Below are 21,666 nucleotides of genomic sequence, written 5' to 3' on the forward strand. Positions count from 1 at the left end.
AATTAAAAAAAGAGGTTTTTTTTCCCCCCCAGTGGCTTAACTACTGGGGTCTCGAACACTGCTCTCTCCCTGCACACCAAAAGCTCATGGTGCAGCCTCGCTTTTACCGCGGGGGGCCTCGCTGCATTCCTGCTTCCTCAGTGCCGGTCCTATATTAATCACAGAGGGCTGTGATTGTTCTGTAAGGTAAGTATTTGTTTTCCTTTTTTCTGTACTTTAAAGTTGATGTCTGGAACATATGTAAATATTTTTATGGTTTTTCATGTTACATTAGTGGTTATATTGACATTAACCAAGGTTAATGCACTCTTTGCAAGAATGCAATAACTAAAGAGGATGCATACCTTTCAGCATTCCATCTTGTTATGTTTCAATGAGAAAAGCTATTTCTACAGCACTGACACTGGTGGACTGTAAGACTGAATAGGGAGGGTAGGAGCAAAGACTAGTAGAAGAAAAGTGTCATCAATCTAATGCTGCTGAAGACAGCAGGAATTTGTCCATAAAACCAGCAACTGAGAAGCTACTGAGGCTCAGGGACATAGCTTGTTTACAGAAAGATCTGCGTCTTGAACCCACAGCAATATTGAACAGCGTGTTACTGATGACCATGTGCACATGTGAAGGGAATCGTAATCAATAAAACAAAACATATGGTTGTGGAATAAAAATACTATACAAGTCAATTGAATGCCAGGCTGTGAAGGCTGTCTTTAACATAGGGAAAAAGGGGCAGTTGAGCCCGCAACAACTGCGGTTGCAGGGTCACACATCACAACTATGACGGGCCCTCCACTCTAGGGGGCCCACAGCTAACCTCAGGGTTGCTCGCACTGTGTGGGCTTATGTACATACCTAGGAACTCTTGACACGCCCCACTCCCTTCCTATTTTCCCTTTAAATGGGGGATTTTTCTGCTGCCGTCGGGGGGGCGGACGCCGACCAGAAGTTCCCAGGTATGCTTATGTACTGGGTTGGGTCTAGTCAATAAAGCACTTCTAGTGTTTGCTTTAGGATTTCATTTTTTTTAATGCGAGGAAGGTAAAGCTTAAAATTTGCTAATTACCTTTTGAATGTGATTAGCATTAGATATCATTATTATACTGGTTATAGAGAGGGCAGGTATTTTATTCTGGGAAGCAATGTTCTTGACTATAGTGGAAACCACATTTAAGAATAGTAAAAGCCCTGGGGTAAACTACTGTGCAGAATTAACTTGGTTGTATGAATAGAGAAGGTCTGACATGATTGGGTAACTAATCTACTTCTAGCTAATGAGGTGTGTGTGGTTTATTTATTTATTTATTTATTTTTTACATAAAAGGTTCATGATCAATTCATATTATCCCCCCCCCCCAATCAATAAGATATTATACAGTACATGCCTGCAATGTATGATGGTGCTTAATAAATTGGTAAAGTTTTTTTGGTACATGATCACCATAAGAGGGAGAGACTCTGATTCTGTCAGTGGCAGCTGGTGGGTAATTCCAATGGGGGTTCACAATATATAGATTTTGATAATGAAATGTACATTTTATGATGTAATGTACAGGTTAAAATAAATTTCCCTAAACACCTCATCAACCATAACTGCCCCTGAATTAACCCTCAGCAGCCCAAATATTAATTTTATACTAACTGTTAGATGAGTTGCTGAGCAGTGTGGACTCTATAAGGAAAGGGGCGGGGCCAATCGTCAGTGTGACTGCAGGATTGCAGTCAGTCACTAGAGAGGGCGGGGAGACTCCGCCTGGGCGGTGAGTTTGCTGACGGCTGGGAGCTGCCTCCCCGATCGCACAGCTTTACTGTGTGAATGCGCGGCTCAGCCGGCGCTTTCGCAAGCACGGCAGCATTGAGCCAAATAGGGTCTTCCTATCACACGTGCGATAGGCATAGGCAGGCTACATCAGGGGACAGGAGGCTTCATGGCATGTGAACCCCCAAGCGCAAAAAGAAAAAAAAAAATCTTTAGATTAAAATGGATTTTTGATGAATTTTGCTAATTTTTTTTTTCCTTTTGCGCTTGGGGGTTTACGTGCACATGTGCTCCTATGGAGGAGCCTCCACTACCTTAAGCTGACATGGCACAACCTTCCCATATGTCTGAAATTTTCCAGGTCACTCTTGGCAAATTCCTTAAAGGGAATTTATGCATATGATGGCAAACATTTTAACAAAGCATAAGATAGCTATGTGGTTGTTACAGGGTCACCGTACCCAAGGCTGGGTACCACTTTGGGCTGAGGAGTCACCAGTCCGTAGCCTCATACGGATAGCTCCTGCTATCCACGGATCAGTCAGACCACCATTCGTAGTAAAACAAGAAAAACTGTTATTACAAACTCATATAACTTGTATAGATCCTTTAATTCTATCAATATTCCCCTACCAGACGTCCTCAATACACACAGAACCCAACCCCAAATCCCATCAGCTCGGGGAGTGCACAGGCAATGGATCAGGTGAGGGGATTTAGGGATACAATCGTTTTTTCCCCTGCCTGTGTAGTGAGACTGCCGTCTGGGCAAACAGGGCTGTGCTGGCCAATTAAGAGCGCCAGGTTACATGATTGTTTCTTTGAAGGGCTGGAGGTGCAGCCACATTTCTTCTGGCTATAATGTTAAAACATCTTATAAACCACACTCGAATCTCCAACAAAGACCTCCAAAACACCCTCACACAACAAAACACTTTGTGCAAACTGTCCCCAGACAAACTGACCCAGAGTTCCATGAAAATATCTGCCCGGGAACAGGAGGTCCGGGGCAACTCCAGTTAACCTGTCACAGTGGTCCCTTGTAAATATTGTTGTTCATTCTGCAGATGCATGGGGGGGGTTCTGCAGAATATGCATTTGCCTCCTTTAAGTTTTTTTCTATTCAGACCCCAAAGTGCATGTGTGGAAAATGCTGCCATTTACCTTATTTCCCCATATTTAAGACGCCCCCATGTATAAGACGCACCTTAATTTTGGGGCCCGAAATTTGAAAAAAATGTATTATCATAAAATTCGTACTCATCCTCATCACTTCCATCCATTAACTCCCCCTAAATTAACCCTAAAGACCCCATTAACCATAACTGCCCCTTAATTAACCCCCAACTCCCCTAACTTTCAGCAGTGCAAATATAAATTTTATACTTACGGTTAGATGAGTTACTGTCTGAGCAGTGTGAAAGCTTTAAGGAAGGGGGCGGGGCCAATCGACAACGAGTCAGAAAGGGGCAAGGACATTCGGCAGTGTGACTGCAGGGAGGTACTGGGATGTACCATAAAATTGTTTATGCTAACGTCTGGGGATTTATGCGTTTTTTATTTTGTGACTTTTTTTTATTTTTATTTTTTTTTCTGGGACAGACAAATATCTTGTAAACATTCATGTGCTTTGTTCTGTTCCAAAGCAAATGGTTTGGTTTGATAAAATGTAAAATATTTGGTACAGTTTTTATATAGTTTTTCATTTGTACCGGTGCTTTTCCAAGGTCGACATACAGTATGATGTTAATATGTCATAGTTTGACAGCTAAATATGCTTTATTTTTACAGAAAGTCTTGAACGTGAATATATTATATCCGTGTTTTACATTGTTTAAATACCGTCTTTCAGCCTTGTGACTTAGTTAAGTATTGTTATTGTATTGAACAAATAACCATACCTAGTTATGGTTCATGATAATCGATGCATTTTAAAGGGGGGACTTACCCGATATCCTGATACTGATGCAGTGGAAACTGCATAGATAAGGTTTAGAAATATCAGGGGTCCAGTAGAAAGGGGGTAATTTGGCTTTTGGTTTCCTCTTTTGGTGTTTAGGAATTTTCTCAAAAGGGATAAGGCACTTTAGGGAATTGTATTATAAATGTGATTTTGGGGCAAAGTTTGCTGCTGACTGGACCAATCTGTTGGTTGCTTTAATGAGAAGACATTTCACACATTTTTAAACATAAGCCCGGTGTCTGAAAATAGTATTTTACACAATCTCTAATACACCACTTTTATCTATTTTAGCCATGGAATATATGGCAGCCAGTGCATCTATATGTGATCCTGATTTGGAGTTTGATAAAAATGTACCCCGAATATGTGGCGTCTGTGGGGACAAGGCAACCGGCTTCCACTTCAATGCCATGACATGCGAAGGCTGCAAAGGTTTCTTCAGGTGAGCCACTGTCTAATTTTGCTTTGCTCTTTGGTTATTATGGTTTTTATACCCTGTGTACTGTGCACTGATTTTAGTGATGTTTCTTTATCGATAAACATATTGCCCAATATATAATGCAGGTTAATTGATCAGTAACCAGCGCCAAGTATGAGTACCTTAAGTATGCAGTAAATTTGTAGGCCGGATGTTTTTTTTTTTTATCTGTTTTATATGTGGAACATCTATTTATGAAAGGGTTAGCTAGGTGTGAAATATAGACAGTTCTGTGCTATTTTGTCCAAGTAGAAGATCTAATGGAGGTTTCACCGTAAGTAGCTTACAGTACTGAAGGTGTCGTGTTTTTTGTACACATGTGCAGTGTTTTTAATACTTAAAATGACAGTCACATCCCTATTTTTTCCTGCCCTTGTTTCTGTTTAACCCGCACATTGTTTCACTGAGACAATCTGATGATTTACCTTGCAGCCTTCTACAGCTGCCATGCAGGTGCCTGCGCACGGTTCACTGTTAGGGAGGGACATTGCATTTTCCATAGAAACACTGTTTCAGTGTTTTATTAACCCTTTCTGTTCATGGCATACAATGCCATCATACAAATAATGGGCTAAAAGCATGGTGTGTCACAGTATGTCATGAACCCTACTTGAAATCTTTTTCCAGTGGGAAGAGTGAGTGCAGGAGACTTCCTCACACTGAAAAAAGTCTGCAGGAACTATCACATGTCAGTCTGAGACTGTAAGTATAGAAGCCTCAGGTTTACACAAAGTGCAGACGCTTTGACCGTGATCAAGAGAAGCTACTAATTGGCAGTGACCAATAAGCAGTTTCTCACTTATAGCAATGATTGGCACGTTCAGTAGGAAGCCCAATATATATAGCCAGACTGAACGGGTAATGGGAGTCCACCCAAACCTGTAGTGAAGAATGAGTTATAGTATTGTGGAAATATTATTAGTATTTAGCCATTTCTTAAGCGTGTGTCTACCCTGACATTTTCTGTCTACCGTTGTCTATATTGGCTGCATTTGCAATCTATTTACAGTTGCATACATAATTGTCGGTCACCTTTTTTTCATTATCCGGTTTGGTATATATGGGCAATCCATGTTATTTGATGCATGTTTTGTTGGACTGTACATATAAAAAGAGAGCCCCCCCCCTGAATAATTTTTATGGGGAGTGGTTAAACTAAAATTCAGAAGAGATTTGTGATTGAACAAAAATGTTATACTACTTTTGGTGTAGAAATGAAAAATTAGGTTCTGATCTTGACCATTCTGATAATGTAATATAAAACGCTGAATATAGCACTAGGGGGCAGATGTATTGTCAGTGACAACAGAAGAGAGGTCCTTGAGAGTAATTTATTTCCGAGGACTTAAAGTAAGGTAACCAGATTTTTTAAATGAAATCCGGGGCTTTTTTTTTTTTTTTTAAATTGGCAAATGGTAAAAAAAAAACATTTTATAAGCATGTTTTCTTAAAACTATACATGCAGCATATTTGGTATATGTTTATGAAGTGATTGTATGATTATATATGTTATTGCTCACATTTTGTCCATGAGATTAAAAAAAATATTTATTAGAATCATTTGGGTAGATTGAGAGTATCATGGGCCTGGTGTTATGGATTAAAATGGACAGAATCTTAACTCCTCGGCATCCGTGTGTACTGGATAAAGATGACATCAGTGTGAGGCAGATAATATAGAATATAATCTTATGTGATGGGATTGGGAGTACAACAGTACACTAAAAAAAATGTACACAAAGCCTGAAGCCACAATTTAGTGCCACTAATTTTTTTAATAAGATACAGATATTGAAATAGAGTAAGACAAAACACAAATCTTTTACCTTTCCTCTTACTGATTTCTGGGCCAATAAAGTTTGGTCCTCTGAAGTGACTACAAATTCAGGAGGGTGTTTGATCTCTGGATATGTAAAAATTAAATAGTTCTATTTATTCCTACAGTAAGTAAAATGCCAAGAAACAGATGACCAAACACACACACACACACACACACACACACACACACACACACACCAGGACAGGCTCTGCCACACCGACACACACACACACACACACACACACACACACAAACCAGGACACGTTCTGCCACACTGACACTAGGGATGCACCGAAATGAAAATTCTTAACCGACACAGAAAACAAAAAATTCAGAATTAAAAAAAATAAATAAATATTATATATATAATATATATATATGTGTGTGTGTGTGTGTATAAATATATATGTCCTGATGAAAGTCAGCAATGACTGAAACGTCATATATATAGTTTTCTTATTTCATCCCAAGTCAGCCAGTACATGCTGAAATCTGGGTATGTCTGGGCACGATAGGAGTGTGATTGCTGTATTAAATATATATGATTGCTAACCGCAATCACACTCCTATCATGCACAAGCAGCCAATACATGTTGAAATCTGTGTATCTTGCCCCCCTTTGAGTACTGATGCTGTCAGCAGTATGGGGTCCACACATCACTTACACTACACAAGGCTTGAGGAAGGCCTGTGTGTCGAAATGTTGCCTGCGTGAAATAAACGTACCTTTGCATTTGAGTGCTGAGCCTCTGCTTCTTTATTTTGGATATATTGAAGGACTTGCTGGTACCCTGGCTCGTGCACCATCTCACAACTGAGTGCTGTATGCCAACCTTTTGTTTCTGCGTACACATGGCTTACAGCCTCCCTGGGCCACCCGCCCCCACTTACACATCCATGCTATGACACACACATTCATTCATTCAGATACTAATCATTCACAGATACTCATAAATTCCCTCATTCACAGATGCTAATCATTCTGATACTCATTCATTCTTACCTGAACTGCAGATTTCCCGGTGTTGCTCACAGACTTCCACAGGGGCTGCTGCTTCCCTCTGCGTTGTGTGCGAACAACTTCTTTTGCCCGCACAGGGGAAGCAGGAACAGAGCAGAGTCATGTGACATAAATCCATGTGACTCCGCTGGGTTCCTCCTTTCCCTGGACGCTGCTCACAGTTTGCGCAAGCAATGCACTGTTAAGCAGCAGGGAAGTGAACATTAAACCGGCCCTGCATCCGGGGACTGTCCCGGGAAACCAGAGGTGTCTGGTCACCCTAAATTAAAGGAAAGCAGGGTGCTGGTATGTATAGCTAGATGCATTAGAAGAATTGGCTCTGCCAATTTACAGATCTCTGGTCAGACCACACCCGTATTTATGTACGGTTCTATTGACATTTTGGATTGCATTCGGAGGAGGAGGACTAAAATAGTAATGCTTATACTACAAGCCATTTATCAGGAAGAACTAAAGGAGCTCAATATGGCTTGGAAGAAAGGAGAGAGGACATATAGAATTTAAATACTTAAAGGGATTTAACAGGAGGGGTGTTTATTTCAAAGGGGTAGGAATGTTAGAACAAGAAGTCAAAGTTGAAAAACCAGAGGGTCGGGGCTTCAATGTAATATAAGGGAGTTTTACTTTACCAAGAGGGGGGTAAATGAATAGAAGAGCCTCCCATCAGAAATAGTAGAGGTTAGCACTGTAAGGGCTTCTAGCAGCAGGAAAATTAGGTGGGCCAAATGGTTCATATCTGCCATCATTCTATGTTTCCATAACTTAACCCCTTAAGGACAATGGGCGGTCCCTAAACCCATTGAAAACAATGCATTTTGAGCCCGTACATGTACGGGCTTTGTCATTAAGGGGTTAAGGAAAAATCATAATGTTTCCTATATATGTAAATCTGTTTTGTTTTCACTTACTGCGTATGTGGAAATTTATTCTCTGTTACAGGAAGCTATGACTTGTACCAGTTGTGGTATTAGGAGGAGCTCCAGTGTTTTGACTGGTGTAATTGTCTGTAGAATCTACTGACTCAGCCTGACCTAGGGCAAGTAATACTATCACTGAGTCCCTCAAGTGCCAAAATTAGATTTCTAATTCTTTGCAACATTTCCAATACAAGTTTACTTTGGGCAGATATAGAATGACATGCAATAGAAATTATTTGATTTCTGGATTGTAACATTGCACAAACAATACAAACCTATAGCAACAGAAATAACCACATTTGTTAAATCCAGTACATTTTTGTGGGCTAAAAAAAAACATTGGCCTAGAATATTTTTTCTGTAAGGAAGGTATGTTAGATTGTTCCTGTAACAAAGTTATGTCGGAATAAAAAAGTTCTACATTGCTGACTTAAAGTACAGCAAACAATTATGTCACCCTTGGCAGTAGGAACAGATAAGGAAACACTAGACTTGTGCATTTGTTACAAATTAAAATTTGAGTTATATATATGGATTTCGTTAATTTGTCTAAAAAACAAGGAGGGCCCCAAGAAACAAAAACTAAGCAGAGATGCTAGTTTGCATTTCGTTGATTTTACTCATGCTCTCACTCTCAATGTGTTCCTACCTTCTCTGCCAACCGCTTCTATGTCCCCGTATCCTTTTCTGCAGCTCCGTTCCTTGCCTTGGCTTTTCATGTTCTTTTGCTTTCTTCTGTCTACTTTTTTGGTGTGCGTCTCTCCGCAATCTGCTTTCTTAACCTGCCTTGCCGCAAACCACAGGGACGACATCACCCTCAATGGGAGTGCTCCCGAGGGATTTGTAGTGAAGTGTAGAGATGCTTCTCCCTCTCCATGGATGTGTCTGCATTATTCTACATTATTTTGCTCCGGGAGGCCTGGATAATGTACCGGATAAATAGTATAGTATATGATATCAGTCAGTCGAAATCCTATGTGTATATGGGCTTAAAGCGTTTACCCTGATTTTTATGGGAGAGCTTTCTTGCTGTTAAGGGGGAGCTGTAGCTTCTACTAAAGGGCATATTAAATTACTTTATCAGGCATATTTAGTAAGGCTGACTGAGATGGACAATAGACTGTACCTTTAATTTTGAAGTATCTGCGCCAGTCATGGCCATAATTAAAATGCTAGTGTTTTATTACTGACTTTTGCTAATTACCTCTTTTAAGCCCAGCAACTTTCCACATAAAGCAAATGATAATCATTAAAAACAAATACTTGGCAGAAATAGAAAACCCCACCCGTCTTTCCCAGTTAAAGCCGGACAAGAAATTATCCTTACCTGGAAAAGCAGGGTATACTTGGAAGTTATGCTGATAGATGTTTGATGGATAGCATATTGCTTTATTTACAGTGATTCAAGTTTCTGTTTTGTTTCTCAAAATCTAAAATGCAATGTCTGTACATGTCTCCTAAGATGAGTCTCTAGGGAGTAATTTGGAGCAGCGTGGATGTGTTAATGCAATACATTTTATTTTTTTTTACAAGCAAAAGTAGATAAAAAAATTAAAACATTTATGTTCACTGAACTTTCAAGTTCCAAAATTTAGTTGTGGGAATTTTCTATAAGGTCAGGGACATATAATTGAAGCCCCTGTACTTATTTGCAGGTATAATTCACAATAATGTTGTTTTCTGAAAAGACTAAAGTCTGTATTCTCCAGTGTTGTGTTTTATGCATTAAACCGAACTTCCAGTAAACTAATAATTATGTACAACGGCGACTTCATACATTTCTGACAATACCTCCCATTTAATGTTGTATACATATACAGCTAAAACAAGACTTCTAGGGGTCACTTGTCATAGGAAGGCCAGGTAGTGAATGTCCACTGGGGTAAACCCTGGATGGCTTTATATAGACCGTGTCAGTATAGTGACAGTGTGTTAAACTAAATGGTGCTAATTGTTAATTCACTCACTTGTGTTTAACAGGAGTTTTTTTGTTTTGTTTTTAAAGTATAACATTAGTAACCAATTTACCCGGTTGAAGTGCCAAAGTGTGAAATTCTAAACCTTGACAGCCACTAAAGGCCTAGATATTTGTATACAGGAAACAGTCTCACCAGCGATAAGTGCACATTGAATAAGGTAGTAAATTTGTGCATTTGTTTTTTGTAAGAATGTGTTTTTGTGCCGAATTCTGCCATTTTCTACGTATAAATAATGAACAACTGCAAAATTGGACGAAAGAAACAGAAAACTAATGTGGCAATACGAAAATCTTCGTCCATTCGTTCGCCCTGGCCGCCATTTTAACTATACTAAGAGGAGAAATCTTGCCATTTTTAAATCAACTTCTTCTACGCGTTTACTTATCGTTTCCATGGGAACCCGGACAGACAAATGGGATTTCCGAAAATGAAAATGTTTTTAAAATTTGGTCCAATATGGCAACGGATGACTTTTGTCGAATAGAAATATATATATATTATTTATTTTTTTTTCAAAAAATGACCACGAACCTTCAAATACACCTCTTTAAAATTTTCAATTGTGCCTGCAATCACCTGCTTTAGTGAACAAACCCCAACATTACCTTTTTTCGGGTATAAACCGTGTTTGTTTAGACTTCTACCTCACGCACCTCTTTGTGGTTTCTAGCTGTATCCATCATACAATGTTGAAAGCATGTTTTTCTTGGAGGAACACACTTTTGATGATTTCATCAACTGGTAACAGATTACCGTGACTCCTAAGATTACTTTCTCAGCATGGTAGCAATTGTCTGCTCAGGATGTCTTCTCTAGTGTTATATCAAGCCTGTCTGAATTTTTCTCTCTGCTGCTGCTCACTAGAATACAGAGATAGTTGGATCATTGCAAGAAACCGTTCAAAGGTAGACTCCAACCATCATAAGTACTGTAACGCTTATGGTAGTTAAATTTACGTTTTTATCCCACACAAATGGAAGGGGGAGTCTTCAGAATCCTCTCTATGCATTCACACTGCTTGTCCATCCCCCAGATCCCTTAATTGTAGGAACTGCATCAGCCAAACTCATCTGCTGCTTACCAGTCACTGGCTCACATGAGAGTGCCAGGGAGCCTAAATAAAGGAAGTTCTGCTGGAGCTTCTTCTAAAGGCAAATCTTTTTTTTTTTTTCTTTTTTTCTTCCATACACATGAAAAATACGTATTAAAGTACTTGCAAGACAGTTACACACATATAAAAGCAACTAAACAAAACATACAAGCTATATCATTTAATAAAATATTTAAGTCATGCTGAAGGTTGTAAAGTAGTCCGTTTCCTTGTTACAAGTAATTTGGGGAAGGAAGGGGAAAGTGGGAATTCTCTTTATATCCACAGAACGTTGCATGGCCTTTTAGGGCAAATCTAATGAATGAAAAGAGTCTGAAACCTGTTTTAGATCACACTATAGGATTAAATGCTATTATAATAATTTACTTAAATTGAGCCCCTTGCTAGGGATTGCCCTGCTGCCCATTGGCATTAAATACGTACCTGCCTGCATAATTAATTGTAGTACTTCGCACATTTAATGGCTTTTCAAAATGAAACCGTGAAATGTAAAATAATTAGAATTTAGTACCAAGTTTGTATGTTGCTTGTACATAAGTTGAAAAATATGCCAAAATGTTAACACAGTTTTTATAGTTACAAAATTGATTGTTACGTCTATATAAAAGGAGGAATATTGTAACATTTGGCACAGAACTCATCTTCAAACAGCATCGTTTTTAATATTTGTTTTTAGAATTGAACACAAAGAGCTGTGTAAGTTTATACAGACATTAGAAGCTACCTAGACACTTTTTGGAGCATATGTACACCCGCAGTAATAGTTTTTACTGATTTTGTATTAATGCAATATTGAGCAGATAAAAATAGTAAAAAATGGTTTAGCTTTTTGTATAGAAAATGTTTGGATAAAATCAGCTTTTTTTATATAAATACATCATATTGAACTACATATAAAAGTTGTTAAGCTAATAAATAGAAAATGTATATGCACATAAAGTAACCTATAACTACTTTGTACATTATCCATGATAAATCCTTAACTGCCTTTTTGTTACTGACTTTTTGATGAGTAAAAATTCATGACATGCAGCGAAATTGTGAAAAAAAGCTTCTCGTTAGTAATATATGCGTATGCAGTATTTGATGACAAAAATGTTTTCCCCATGTTACCCCCCTGTTTTTTTTACCATGTTTGCTCTCAAGATACATGGGATATAAGCTACACATCTTGGTAAACAATTTCCTTCTTGTTCTCTTTGAGACGTGGCGTGAATACAAACATACAATTTACACAACATTTATTTATAGTTCTGTGGCTCTGCAAGAATTTCTTAAGAGTGGAAACTGTAATGGGATTTTCTTTAAATAGCCCATATTTTTCTTCCATGATGTGGTGCCTTTCCTCTACTAGTACACCAGTGGTTATTTTAAATAACATCAAGTCCAGAGCCAAGGCACTTTTTTTTTTTACATTAATGTGGCTCCATCATGGCAGTTTGCATTACCATTATGGTTTGACCTTGTCTTCCTCCCAGATTCACAACAGAGATCTTTCTTTATCTTTTGTTTTTAGAAATAAGAACTGGCCAACCTGCCACATAATGTTCTTCTGAATATGTGGTTCTTACTTTCCTGTTTGTGTTATATTATTTTTATCTGTTACCAAGACAGATTTTAAAAAAATGGGATGGAGTAGGAGGGATGTAAATAGATCACCCAAATAACACCTCCCGCACAAGCTTCAACTACATCCATAGTTGCAGACTCTTCTGAAATGGCCAGGACAGTTAGTTGTGAGATCCCAATCAGCGTCTAGGTTAGTTTCATGGTGCTGGCAAGATTTTATCCATTTAAAAGCAAATATATGTCGATATATGAAATGGGTTTGACCAGAGCATAAAATGGATTAAGTGTGAAGTCCTTGTGCCACCCACGTAAAGTGGTTAGAGTAATGCTTCTGATGTCATGCACTACCAATACCGTATTTGCTCGATTATAAGACGACCCCCCAAAATCTAAATATTAATTTAGGAAAAAAAACAAAGCCTGAATATAAGACGATCCTATAGGAAAAAAAGTTTTACTAGTAAATATTAATTCATGTCATGTCAAATTTTTTGATATTTAATAAAAGCTATGATTGAGAAAAATATATATTTTTTTAATTTCCTTTTATTTGCCAACCTGCCCCCCCAGTTATGCACATCTGCCCCCAGGGTTGCCACTCTTCCCCCAGAAATGCCTTATACCCCCTATTTGCCACTCTGCCCCATGATGTGCCTTTTAACCCCCTATATGCCACTCTGCATATAGGGGGTTAAAAGGCATATCATGGGGCAGAGTGGCATATGGGGGGTTAAAAGGCATTTCTGGACATTTAAATACTCATTCATTCCATTAATCACACATACTTGCTCAAAAACCCTCCCCCACCCCCTTACCTGAACTGCAGATCTCTCACTCGAAGACTTCTGCAGGGGCCCGGCTGTGCGAGCAACTTCTCTGGCCCCGCCCCCAGAGGAAGGAGGGGGGAGGCAGAGTTATGTGACACTCTTCTAGCTTCCTGTTCTCCTGCTGCTCGCGACCAAAGCACCGGTAAGCAGCCTGGCCCCAGCGGACATTTTGAGGTCTGATTAGAAGACGACCTCGATTATAAGCCGAGGGGTATTTTTCAGAGCATTTGCTCTGAAAAAAACCTCGTCTTATAATCGAGCAAATACGGTATTTTGGGGTTTATTAGTTATTGTGGGGTCCCTCGAAATGTGGAGTGCGCAGTCCTTTTGCAACTACTGAGTTTCTAAACAACTTATTTCTCCCAGGTTCCTCTGTTTGGGAAAGACAGTGCTTCTGCACCTCTTCCTATTTTTTTTTATTTTTTATTTTTTTTTTTTTTAGTTGCCCGGATGAGTGCATTATTGGGCTCCTAAAACACACACTAAAAAAAGTATACGGTTTAGTATACCTTATCCAAGATGCTTGGGATCAGATGAATTTCAGATAACGGGTCTGTCTTCTCACCTGTGTCTGCTCTGTTGTTCAGGCTTCTCCTCGCGGTCCCAGAATGTTTCTAGTCTGTTTTTCAGGCTTCCCCAGAACACTTCTGCTCCCTTTTCTTGACTGCTTTGGGGAAGCCTAAACAGAGCAGACAGCAGGGAGAAGCTGAAAAGGAGGCAGGGAAAGAATCTACTTGTGGGGGGGGGGTCAGACACCTCTTTATTGCCCCCCCCAAATTGTAAGTATCCTTTATCTGAAAAAATAAATCTGATTTCAGATCATTTCAAATAAGGGATTTTTGCATAAGGGATACTTAACCTGTATATAGACCAGGGGTGCTCAACTCTGATTCAAGAAGGTCTCAAACGGGCCAGAAATTGTGTGCTTCCCTAAAAACATATAGTTAATATTTCTAGAGGGATAGGAAGGCATGCAACAAATCCAGATTTTGATTATAGGTGCTGTGTTACCCCCAATACTTCATAAAGAATATTTATTAATTGTGTTTTTGGGTTGTGGCAGTTACACATTTCTGAAAATGTAATAAAAAGGAAAACATGCATACATTGCATGAATAGTATTTTAGAAGGCAGTTATTGAAGAGCCTCAAACATTATGCCAAATAATAGTATGGTTTTAGTGTATTAGGCATATATTTTCTGAAATACTAATACATAAAATAGTAATGCTTTCAGCTATGATTAAGAACCTTTTTAAGTATATTTTAGTTGCTGCTTTTTTTTTTTTTTAACTTAACAAATCTTAATACATATATATATATATATATATATATATATATATATATATATATATATATATATATATATATATATAATATATAATATATATTCTCTAAGAGGCTTAAAAACAATATGTGGAATTGAACCTTACAGCATTTTGGTGACAATAGTTATATGTATCTTTTGTTTAAAAAATACTGTGAGGGCTACCAAAAAATTATGTCAAGAGACGCCAAGGAAACGTTCCTTACGATTCCTCCACTTTTGCAGGGACAACCCTAGGTTTTTGGGGGCTCTGAGCAAAATGCATTTAAGGGACTCCATCACAAATGTAGGTTTGGTATTCAATTGTACTCGCATTAAGGAACAACTTGGATTGAGAGTTTTTGTTTAGAAATAATTTCACAATTTGATAAATTGGCGCCCTAAGCAATTTTACTTGCATCTATGGTAGCATCACTTTTGCCACATTTGCACCATGTATACTTGTTATATGTAAGCTGCTAGTTCTCATATGATTCTTTTACAAGACGAGATGAGTTTCTTTCTCTGAAGACTTCACACGTCTCCATTTTCTTCTTGACAGGAGGAGCATGAAGCGGAAGGCATCCTTTACTTGTCCTTTTAATGGTCATTGTCAAATAACCAAAGATAACAGGCGGCACTGTCAGTCCTGCAGGCTGAAACGCTGTGTTGATATTGGCATGATGAAGGAATGTAAGTAAACCTATAAAAAAACATGAAGTAGGCTTGTCATTTTATGCATTTTTGCCAATGTGCTACTGTCCCTTTAATCTTATGTGAGTGTGGGTTCTCCTTTCATATTCATCAATAAAAGCAATATCAAAAAGCCCTTCAGAATTAAATATAGCTCAATGTGGAAAAGTCTAGGCTATATGGCTACTCAACAGAATATACTGAATAATGTTGCATTCTGTTTATTAAACATAATTTACATGTATTTATATGTGGCTGTAGTTCTTATTCTAAAACTACTGCTTTATACACTATATTTTACTTCTAAATGGCTGATCTGAATCTTCTTTACCTCCTTGAATGATACAATATGGGTTTTTTTCTGCTGTGTATACAAACTTTTCTTACTGTATACTTCATTGGTGAACATTTTTAACTTCTAAAATACACTTATATTAAAGACTGGAAACTTTAATTTAAACTGAAAAGTCACCTTTCTCAGAATTCCTCACTTTATTTAATTATTTTACTGTACGATTATGTTGTGAACAAAACCACGGTTCAATAAATATAGATAGATGAATATATATATATATATATATATATATATATATATATATATATATATATATATATATATATATACACACTAACCTTGAAAAGTCCATTATTTTTCCGTGTGTGAGCTGGAGGGGCTTTGAATATAATTATTTCTGTTGAAAATGGCCACTATTGTGATATCTGGGAAGTCATCTTTCTTAGAATCTCCCCCCCCTGGCTATGCTTTTATTGATGAGTTTTACTGTGGTCTGTTTGTCTGAGTGGCCAGTGGTCTTCCTTTAATGATAATAAGTGGAAGATCCAAACTGAGGGGGTGTTGCTGTGATTCCATAGAAAAGAGTTAGGGTGAGAATGAGTGCGGAACATTGAGAAACAGAATGAAGGGTGAAGAGTGGACAGAGCTTTGAACTATAGTTGTGGTGTTCCCAACACTGTATTCTTTTTCATTTTCATATTCATTTTTTTTTCACTTCACACAGAGGGTGGTAGATAAATGGAACAGCCTCTCATCAGAAGTGATAGAGGCTAATACAGTGAGAATTTAAACTGGCATGGGATAGGCATACAACTATCCTGAATCCAAGACAAGACCAATGACTAATTAAGGTCTCAAACTTTACATCAGGAACAAATGTACAGACTAGATTGGCCGAATAGTTCTTATCTGCCATCAAATTATATGTTTAAGCTACTGATTAACTGTTTTTTTAGACACACATTAGCTAAAGCGTGAGTGCAATGATCTAAGCATATGCTTTTGTTTTTCGGTACGGTAAAAATAGATGAGACATAGGACAGAGTTGTTTTTTTTTTGTAAACAATCCATAAATAATTTGCTTACAATAGAAATGTTAACAGGTTATCTAGAAACCTAAGTGTGTGTTCCTAGCCTTGCTTCCCGCTGCATTGAGACTATTAAACACTACCCTTTCCTTAATTCACTGCGGTTACAGACAGGACAGTGGAAATATTACAGACAGAAAAGATTAAAGTCCCTGATAAAACCATTACTTTATTAAAGAATACTAATCTAGTTTATCTAAAAATAAAGCATGTATCCACTAGGTAGTGATGAATGCTTAATGTGTGCCAAGTAGTCACGTTCTGGTTACGGAAATCTGCTTTGGTCACTTATTAATTGTAATTGAGAAACAGATTAAGCTTTTTATTTACCAACAAAGCGATATTAAACTTTGCACTGGATTGAAATTAACTGCAGAATATTTTACCTTCTACTATATTTAGGAAATATCTTTTCCACTTGTTTTTTTTTTATTTTCTTCTATGGCACTTATTGAAGCTGGTCTGTTCTTTCCCATACATTCTACTTTTTTTTTTTTTTTTTTTTTTTTGCATAATTATACCTACCCATTAGCTTTTCTTTCTGTTTGTTGTTGATTGGTTCATGCAGCTTTCGTAAGGGTTGGGTGAGAAGAAAACTTTCAGACAGGTTGTGCTCATTTTGCCATTAGCTTCTCCTTCTCTGGGATAAAAAAAAATCAATTTCAAAATCTCACCAAGATAATTATACAGTTCGAAAAATGGATGGTATAGGTAGTTTTAATAAATGTATTGTGAAAGCTCTGAAGGCAACAATTACTCCAAAAAAGAAAAAAAAATCTGTTTGAGAGTCAAGAAGTGTTAACATTCTGGACCTAAAGGGTGTTTGCAATTTTTCGTTTTTTTGCCACACTTACAACGCTCTTTCACCATTAGGTGTCAGCTAGCCTTAAAGTACTAGGGCTGCCTCACCATCCCCGGTCCGACCCTGATCAGCATACAAACATCTATAGCATACTCTACATTTCTGAGATGTCCAAATCAGGATATCCTTGTTAGGGGGCCGGATAAGAGGTGGGGGCTCAGGTTGTGGAAAGGGGTGCAATTATATCTGGCGACCTCAGTGTTGCTGTGTGGCCACATAGGAGTATGGTGGGCTAGCCAGATGATCTCCCCAAATGGCCCATGAACCCCACTTCCCACAAAAGCAGGACAGTGAGGCAGCTCAGTGGGACAGTGCCTGAAAATAGTGTGTCCCACCACAAATAGGACAGTGGGTGAGTATGCTGTAAAGTCCTTGATAAGTCTGGTCTGAGCATATGGCAAGTGTACATGTACAAGGTGTTTTGTTAACGATAAATTACTATGATTTTTTTTTCTCTAGGCTTCTCCTTGTCACATCTTTCTTGATGGCTAATTATAACTAAGGAACTTAAACTATTACGGTATATAGTTGATTTTTCAATTTAGGTTATGAGTCTCAGTAAGCAGTAAAACACCACACATCATTTTCATTTAACCATAAATTATTACATTATAAACAACAACTCTAAACCAGGATTTATTTGCTGTTGCCTAAAGGCAATTATGACTGTTTACATTTTTTGAGTATTTCAAAATTTCATCTAGACCTCTTAAAAGATTTGGAATAGACAGCAGGCAGCATATAATTATACAGTTAATCTTTCTCCCATTTAGTGAACAATTTTAGAAAAAAAAAAGATTAGATTTAAACTCAGGGACACACAAACTGAACCATAAACTCTTTGACCTTTTAAATAGGAGAAGGAGCTAAATCTGTACAGAAACTATATTCTTTAATACCTGCATGGTTATATAATCATTAAAGAAAAAATCCAGCAGTTTTCCAATAATTATTTAGGGGCAGTTGTTCCAGGTGTTCAGCGTTACTTAGTGGATGTTAATGAGTGAAGTAAAAGCATGTTATTTAAAAATAAAAGACCCTGTCTGAGGCTAGTAAAATACTCAATACCTTACAAACTAAGGCACATTGTGACTACTCAATTCTTACTTCTGGCTTATGAATGTTTTACTTGCTAGGCGATACTTTTCATGCCCTAGCTAATTTCAAAAGTAATGGTTCTCTTATTTAGGATTCTTTAACTCATTTTAATTTGAGGCTTCAATCGTTTGTTACAAATGATCGATTTTCTCTGTTGAAGTCTGTGAATAAAACTGGCCACAATAAATTATGAGGAGAGTTTATGAATGATATGTTTGTTTTGTATGCAGTTATCTTAACAGATGAAGAGGTTCAAAGGAAGAGAGAGATGATAATGAAGCGCAAGGAGGAAGAGGCGCTGAAAGAGTCTCTAAGGCCCAAAATCACAGAAGACCAGCAGAAAATTATTGATGTCCTTTTGGATGCTCATCGGAAAACCTATGACCCAACCTACAAAGATTTTGGCCAGTTCAGGGTAAACAATTCTGAATTTGTTTGTGTAACAAGAACCCATAATGTACACCCACCATTTCATATTGCACATTGATCCCTCTAGTGATCTGGTTCAACCTCCTAAAGAAATTTGTCTTTACATTTTATCTCTCATATGTCCCATAGATGAATAAACTTGATGCTTAAAGGAACATTATGGTCTCTAAAAATGTATATTTTGTTAATGCCATTTAAATATACGGCTTTGTACTTTTACCCCATGCAATTCAGCGACTGCGTTTTTTAGTTGTTGAAATTAGAAAAAGAGACTTCTATCTTATTTAATGCTTTCCCTAGAAGACTATACTGAAACCAGGGAATATAAAAAAAAAAGGCTAAAAGTTCCATTTCCAACTCCAGTAACTAAAGAATCAGTAAAACACATTGGAAAATGCATTCAGAATGAAGTGCAATATTTATTTAACATGAAAATAAGGCTGCAGCGGAACTCTATGGAAATGACAGAGGCAAAACAATCCTCTGTCTTTCCATGTGACTTTGCTAGCCTTTCGTTCGTTATGATTACTGTTACTTTGATCCACCAGCATTTTCCTAATTACTGTTACAAAAGTGGGTTTGGTTACCTTTGAGTCACATGCTCAGCTAACTACTCTTATTGCACAGCCCAGCACATTGTAGCACGTGATAAACAGCGACACTGGTATAATTTTGCATACCATATCTCCGAAATTTAGCAAAGAGTGCATATGTGTGAGCACTTTTATTCTACAAACTAGTGGGAATGTAAGCTTTTAGTACTTGTCCACCCTAATCCTGCTTGGACAAGCAATACACAGCCCTGAGATGTGAGATGTTTACACAGCACAGGTTGTGATACTGTATACATTTTATTTATATGTATGAATAATGAACATGGACTTGACGTCAGGAAAGTATTACGATTACTAGACATTGGTACGTCTTTCTGTGGATTCTTGGTACTCACAAAATGGCGTCTCTCTTAAAATCGATAAAAAGTTTACATCATACCCAAGTTTTATTAGTTTTTATTTTTGCTGATTTACGTTAAATTGTGTTTTCTCATTTATATTTTTGAGTGAATTTGTTTTTGTTTTTTGTAGTTGAATAAATAGACAGTTTATATCAATTGAAAAATGTGTACAAAAATATTTACAGTTTTCTTTCTCGAATTCTATTTATGGGTATACACCACATAAAAAAAAAAACCTTTGGGAGTTTCTGGTATCATTACCAAAAGTTTGTGGAACAACATTTTAGTTTGAAAAGTCAATGTGACTTTGGAATTCCAAAAATATTTGGAATGTGCAACAACCAACTCAAGAACCAGTAAAAAACAGCCAGACTGCTTTGATTAATTGGCTCTTGTCTGCTGTTACTCCCTTGGATGTCCAAGGTTATAATAGAACTTGATTGTAAAGGGTAGACAGGTTTGTAAGATCAAGGCCTTTGTTGGAGCCAAGTTAGACCCAGTGTAGCCTACACTCGAGCCACTTGCACATGACATGAACACAAGGACCATCTGCTGAAGGGGAAGGATTTGTTTGCAGTCCTTCTCCCAACATCAAGCCAGGTGGTTTGAACCTACGCATTTGTTATTGATTGTCATTATCCTCCTTGACATTAATTATATCTCTTCACTTCCTAAATTTAATAAAAGGTAGCATACTTTGCCAAATTGAATACAAAGTAACCCACAGTTACGTCTTTATTTTTTTGTGCAGCCTCCTGTTAGAGAAAATGCTTGTGAAAGAATCGATACACGATCATCATCTATTAACACAAAGAGTTATTCATCGGAAGACTCTGATGCTTTTAATTCATCTCCAGGTACTTTACATAGATTTTATTCTAATCTGTCATTATTACATTTCCTAAAGAAATCTGTATTGATAGTTTATAAACTAAACCCAGGATGGGACCGGAGTATTTCGTAGATAAACATAATCTATTATATTTTTGATAATGTCCTACTTACATATTTCATCAGTAAACTCATTAGTAAAGGGAAATTTTAAAAGGGAGAACATAATTAAAATACATGTCTAATTTAAAGCGGGTGAATGTCTACCACATACCATGACAAACACATTATAGGATATACATATGAAATATGGTCATAAACATTTTTTGCTTTTTTCCCCAAAAATATGTTTAGTTTGGGTATTGAACTTTTTAAGATGTATTTTCAAAATGTAAGTTACATTTTTAAAACAAGCAATATTGTTTTCGTAATTAAAAATGGAAAGTTTGTGTTTTTTGTAGAATTCTACTACTTAAAACGAAATTTGTTTCAAGTAAAATTGTGTGTGTAAACAATACTAGGGCTGCAACTAACGATTATTTTAATAATCGATTAGTTGGCTGATTATTTTTTCGATTAATCGGATAAAAAAATGCAATTTTTTTTCAATTTAAAATAATGTAATAAAAAACATACAATTTACACTTTCATCTCTTTATCGCAATGG

General features: G+C 37.2%; 1 protein-coding gene across 1 annotated transcript in view; it reads left to right on the forward strand.

Moving 5' to 3' along the window:
- Positions 1-473: 473 nt before the first annotated feature.
- The window catches only part of LOC149285273 (vitamin D3 receptor-like), a 29,436-nt gene continuing 8,243 nt past the window's right edge, over positions 474-21,666 (forward strand). The window contains exons 1-5 of the mRNA XM_089495632.1: positions 474-498; positions 4,014-4,164; positions 15,311-15,441; positions 19,015-19,199; positions 20,920-21,025. Of these exons, the coding sequence (XP_089351758.1) occupies positions 474-498; positions 4,014-4,164; positions 15,311-15,441; positions 19,015-19,199; positions 20,920-21,025 (598 nt within the window). The remainder of the gene's footprint in view (positions 499-4,013; positions 4,165-15,310; positions 15,442-19,014; positions 19,200-20,919; positions 21,026-21,666) is intronic.

The sequence above is a fragment of the Sceloporus occidentalis genome, unplaced genomic scaffold (genome assembly GCF_023333645.1).
Source record: "Sceloporus occidentalis isolate IW3139 unplaced genomic scaffold, rSceOcc1.0.p SCAF_82, whole genome shotgun sequence".
In the NCBI taxonomy this organism is placed as follows: Eukaryota; Metazoa; Chordata; class Lepidosauria; order Squamata; family Phrynosomatidae; genus Sceloporus; species Sceloporus occidentalis.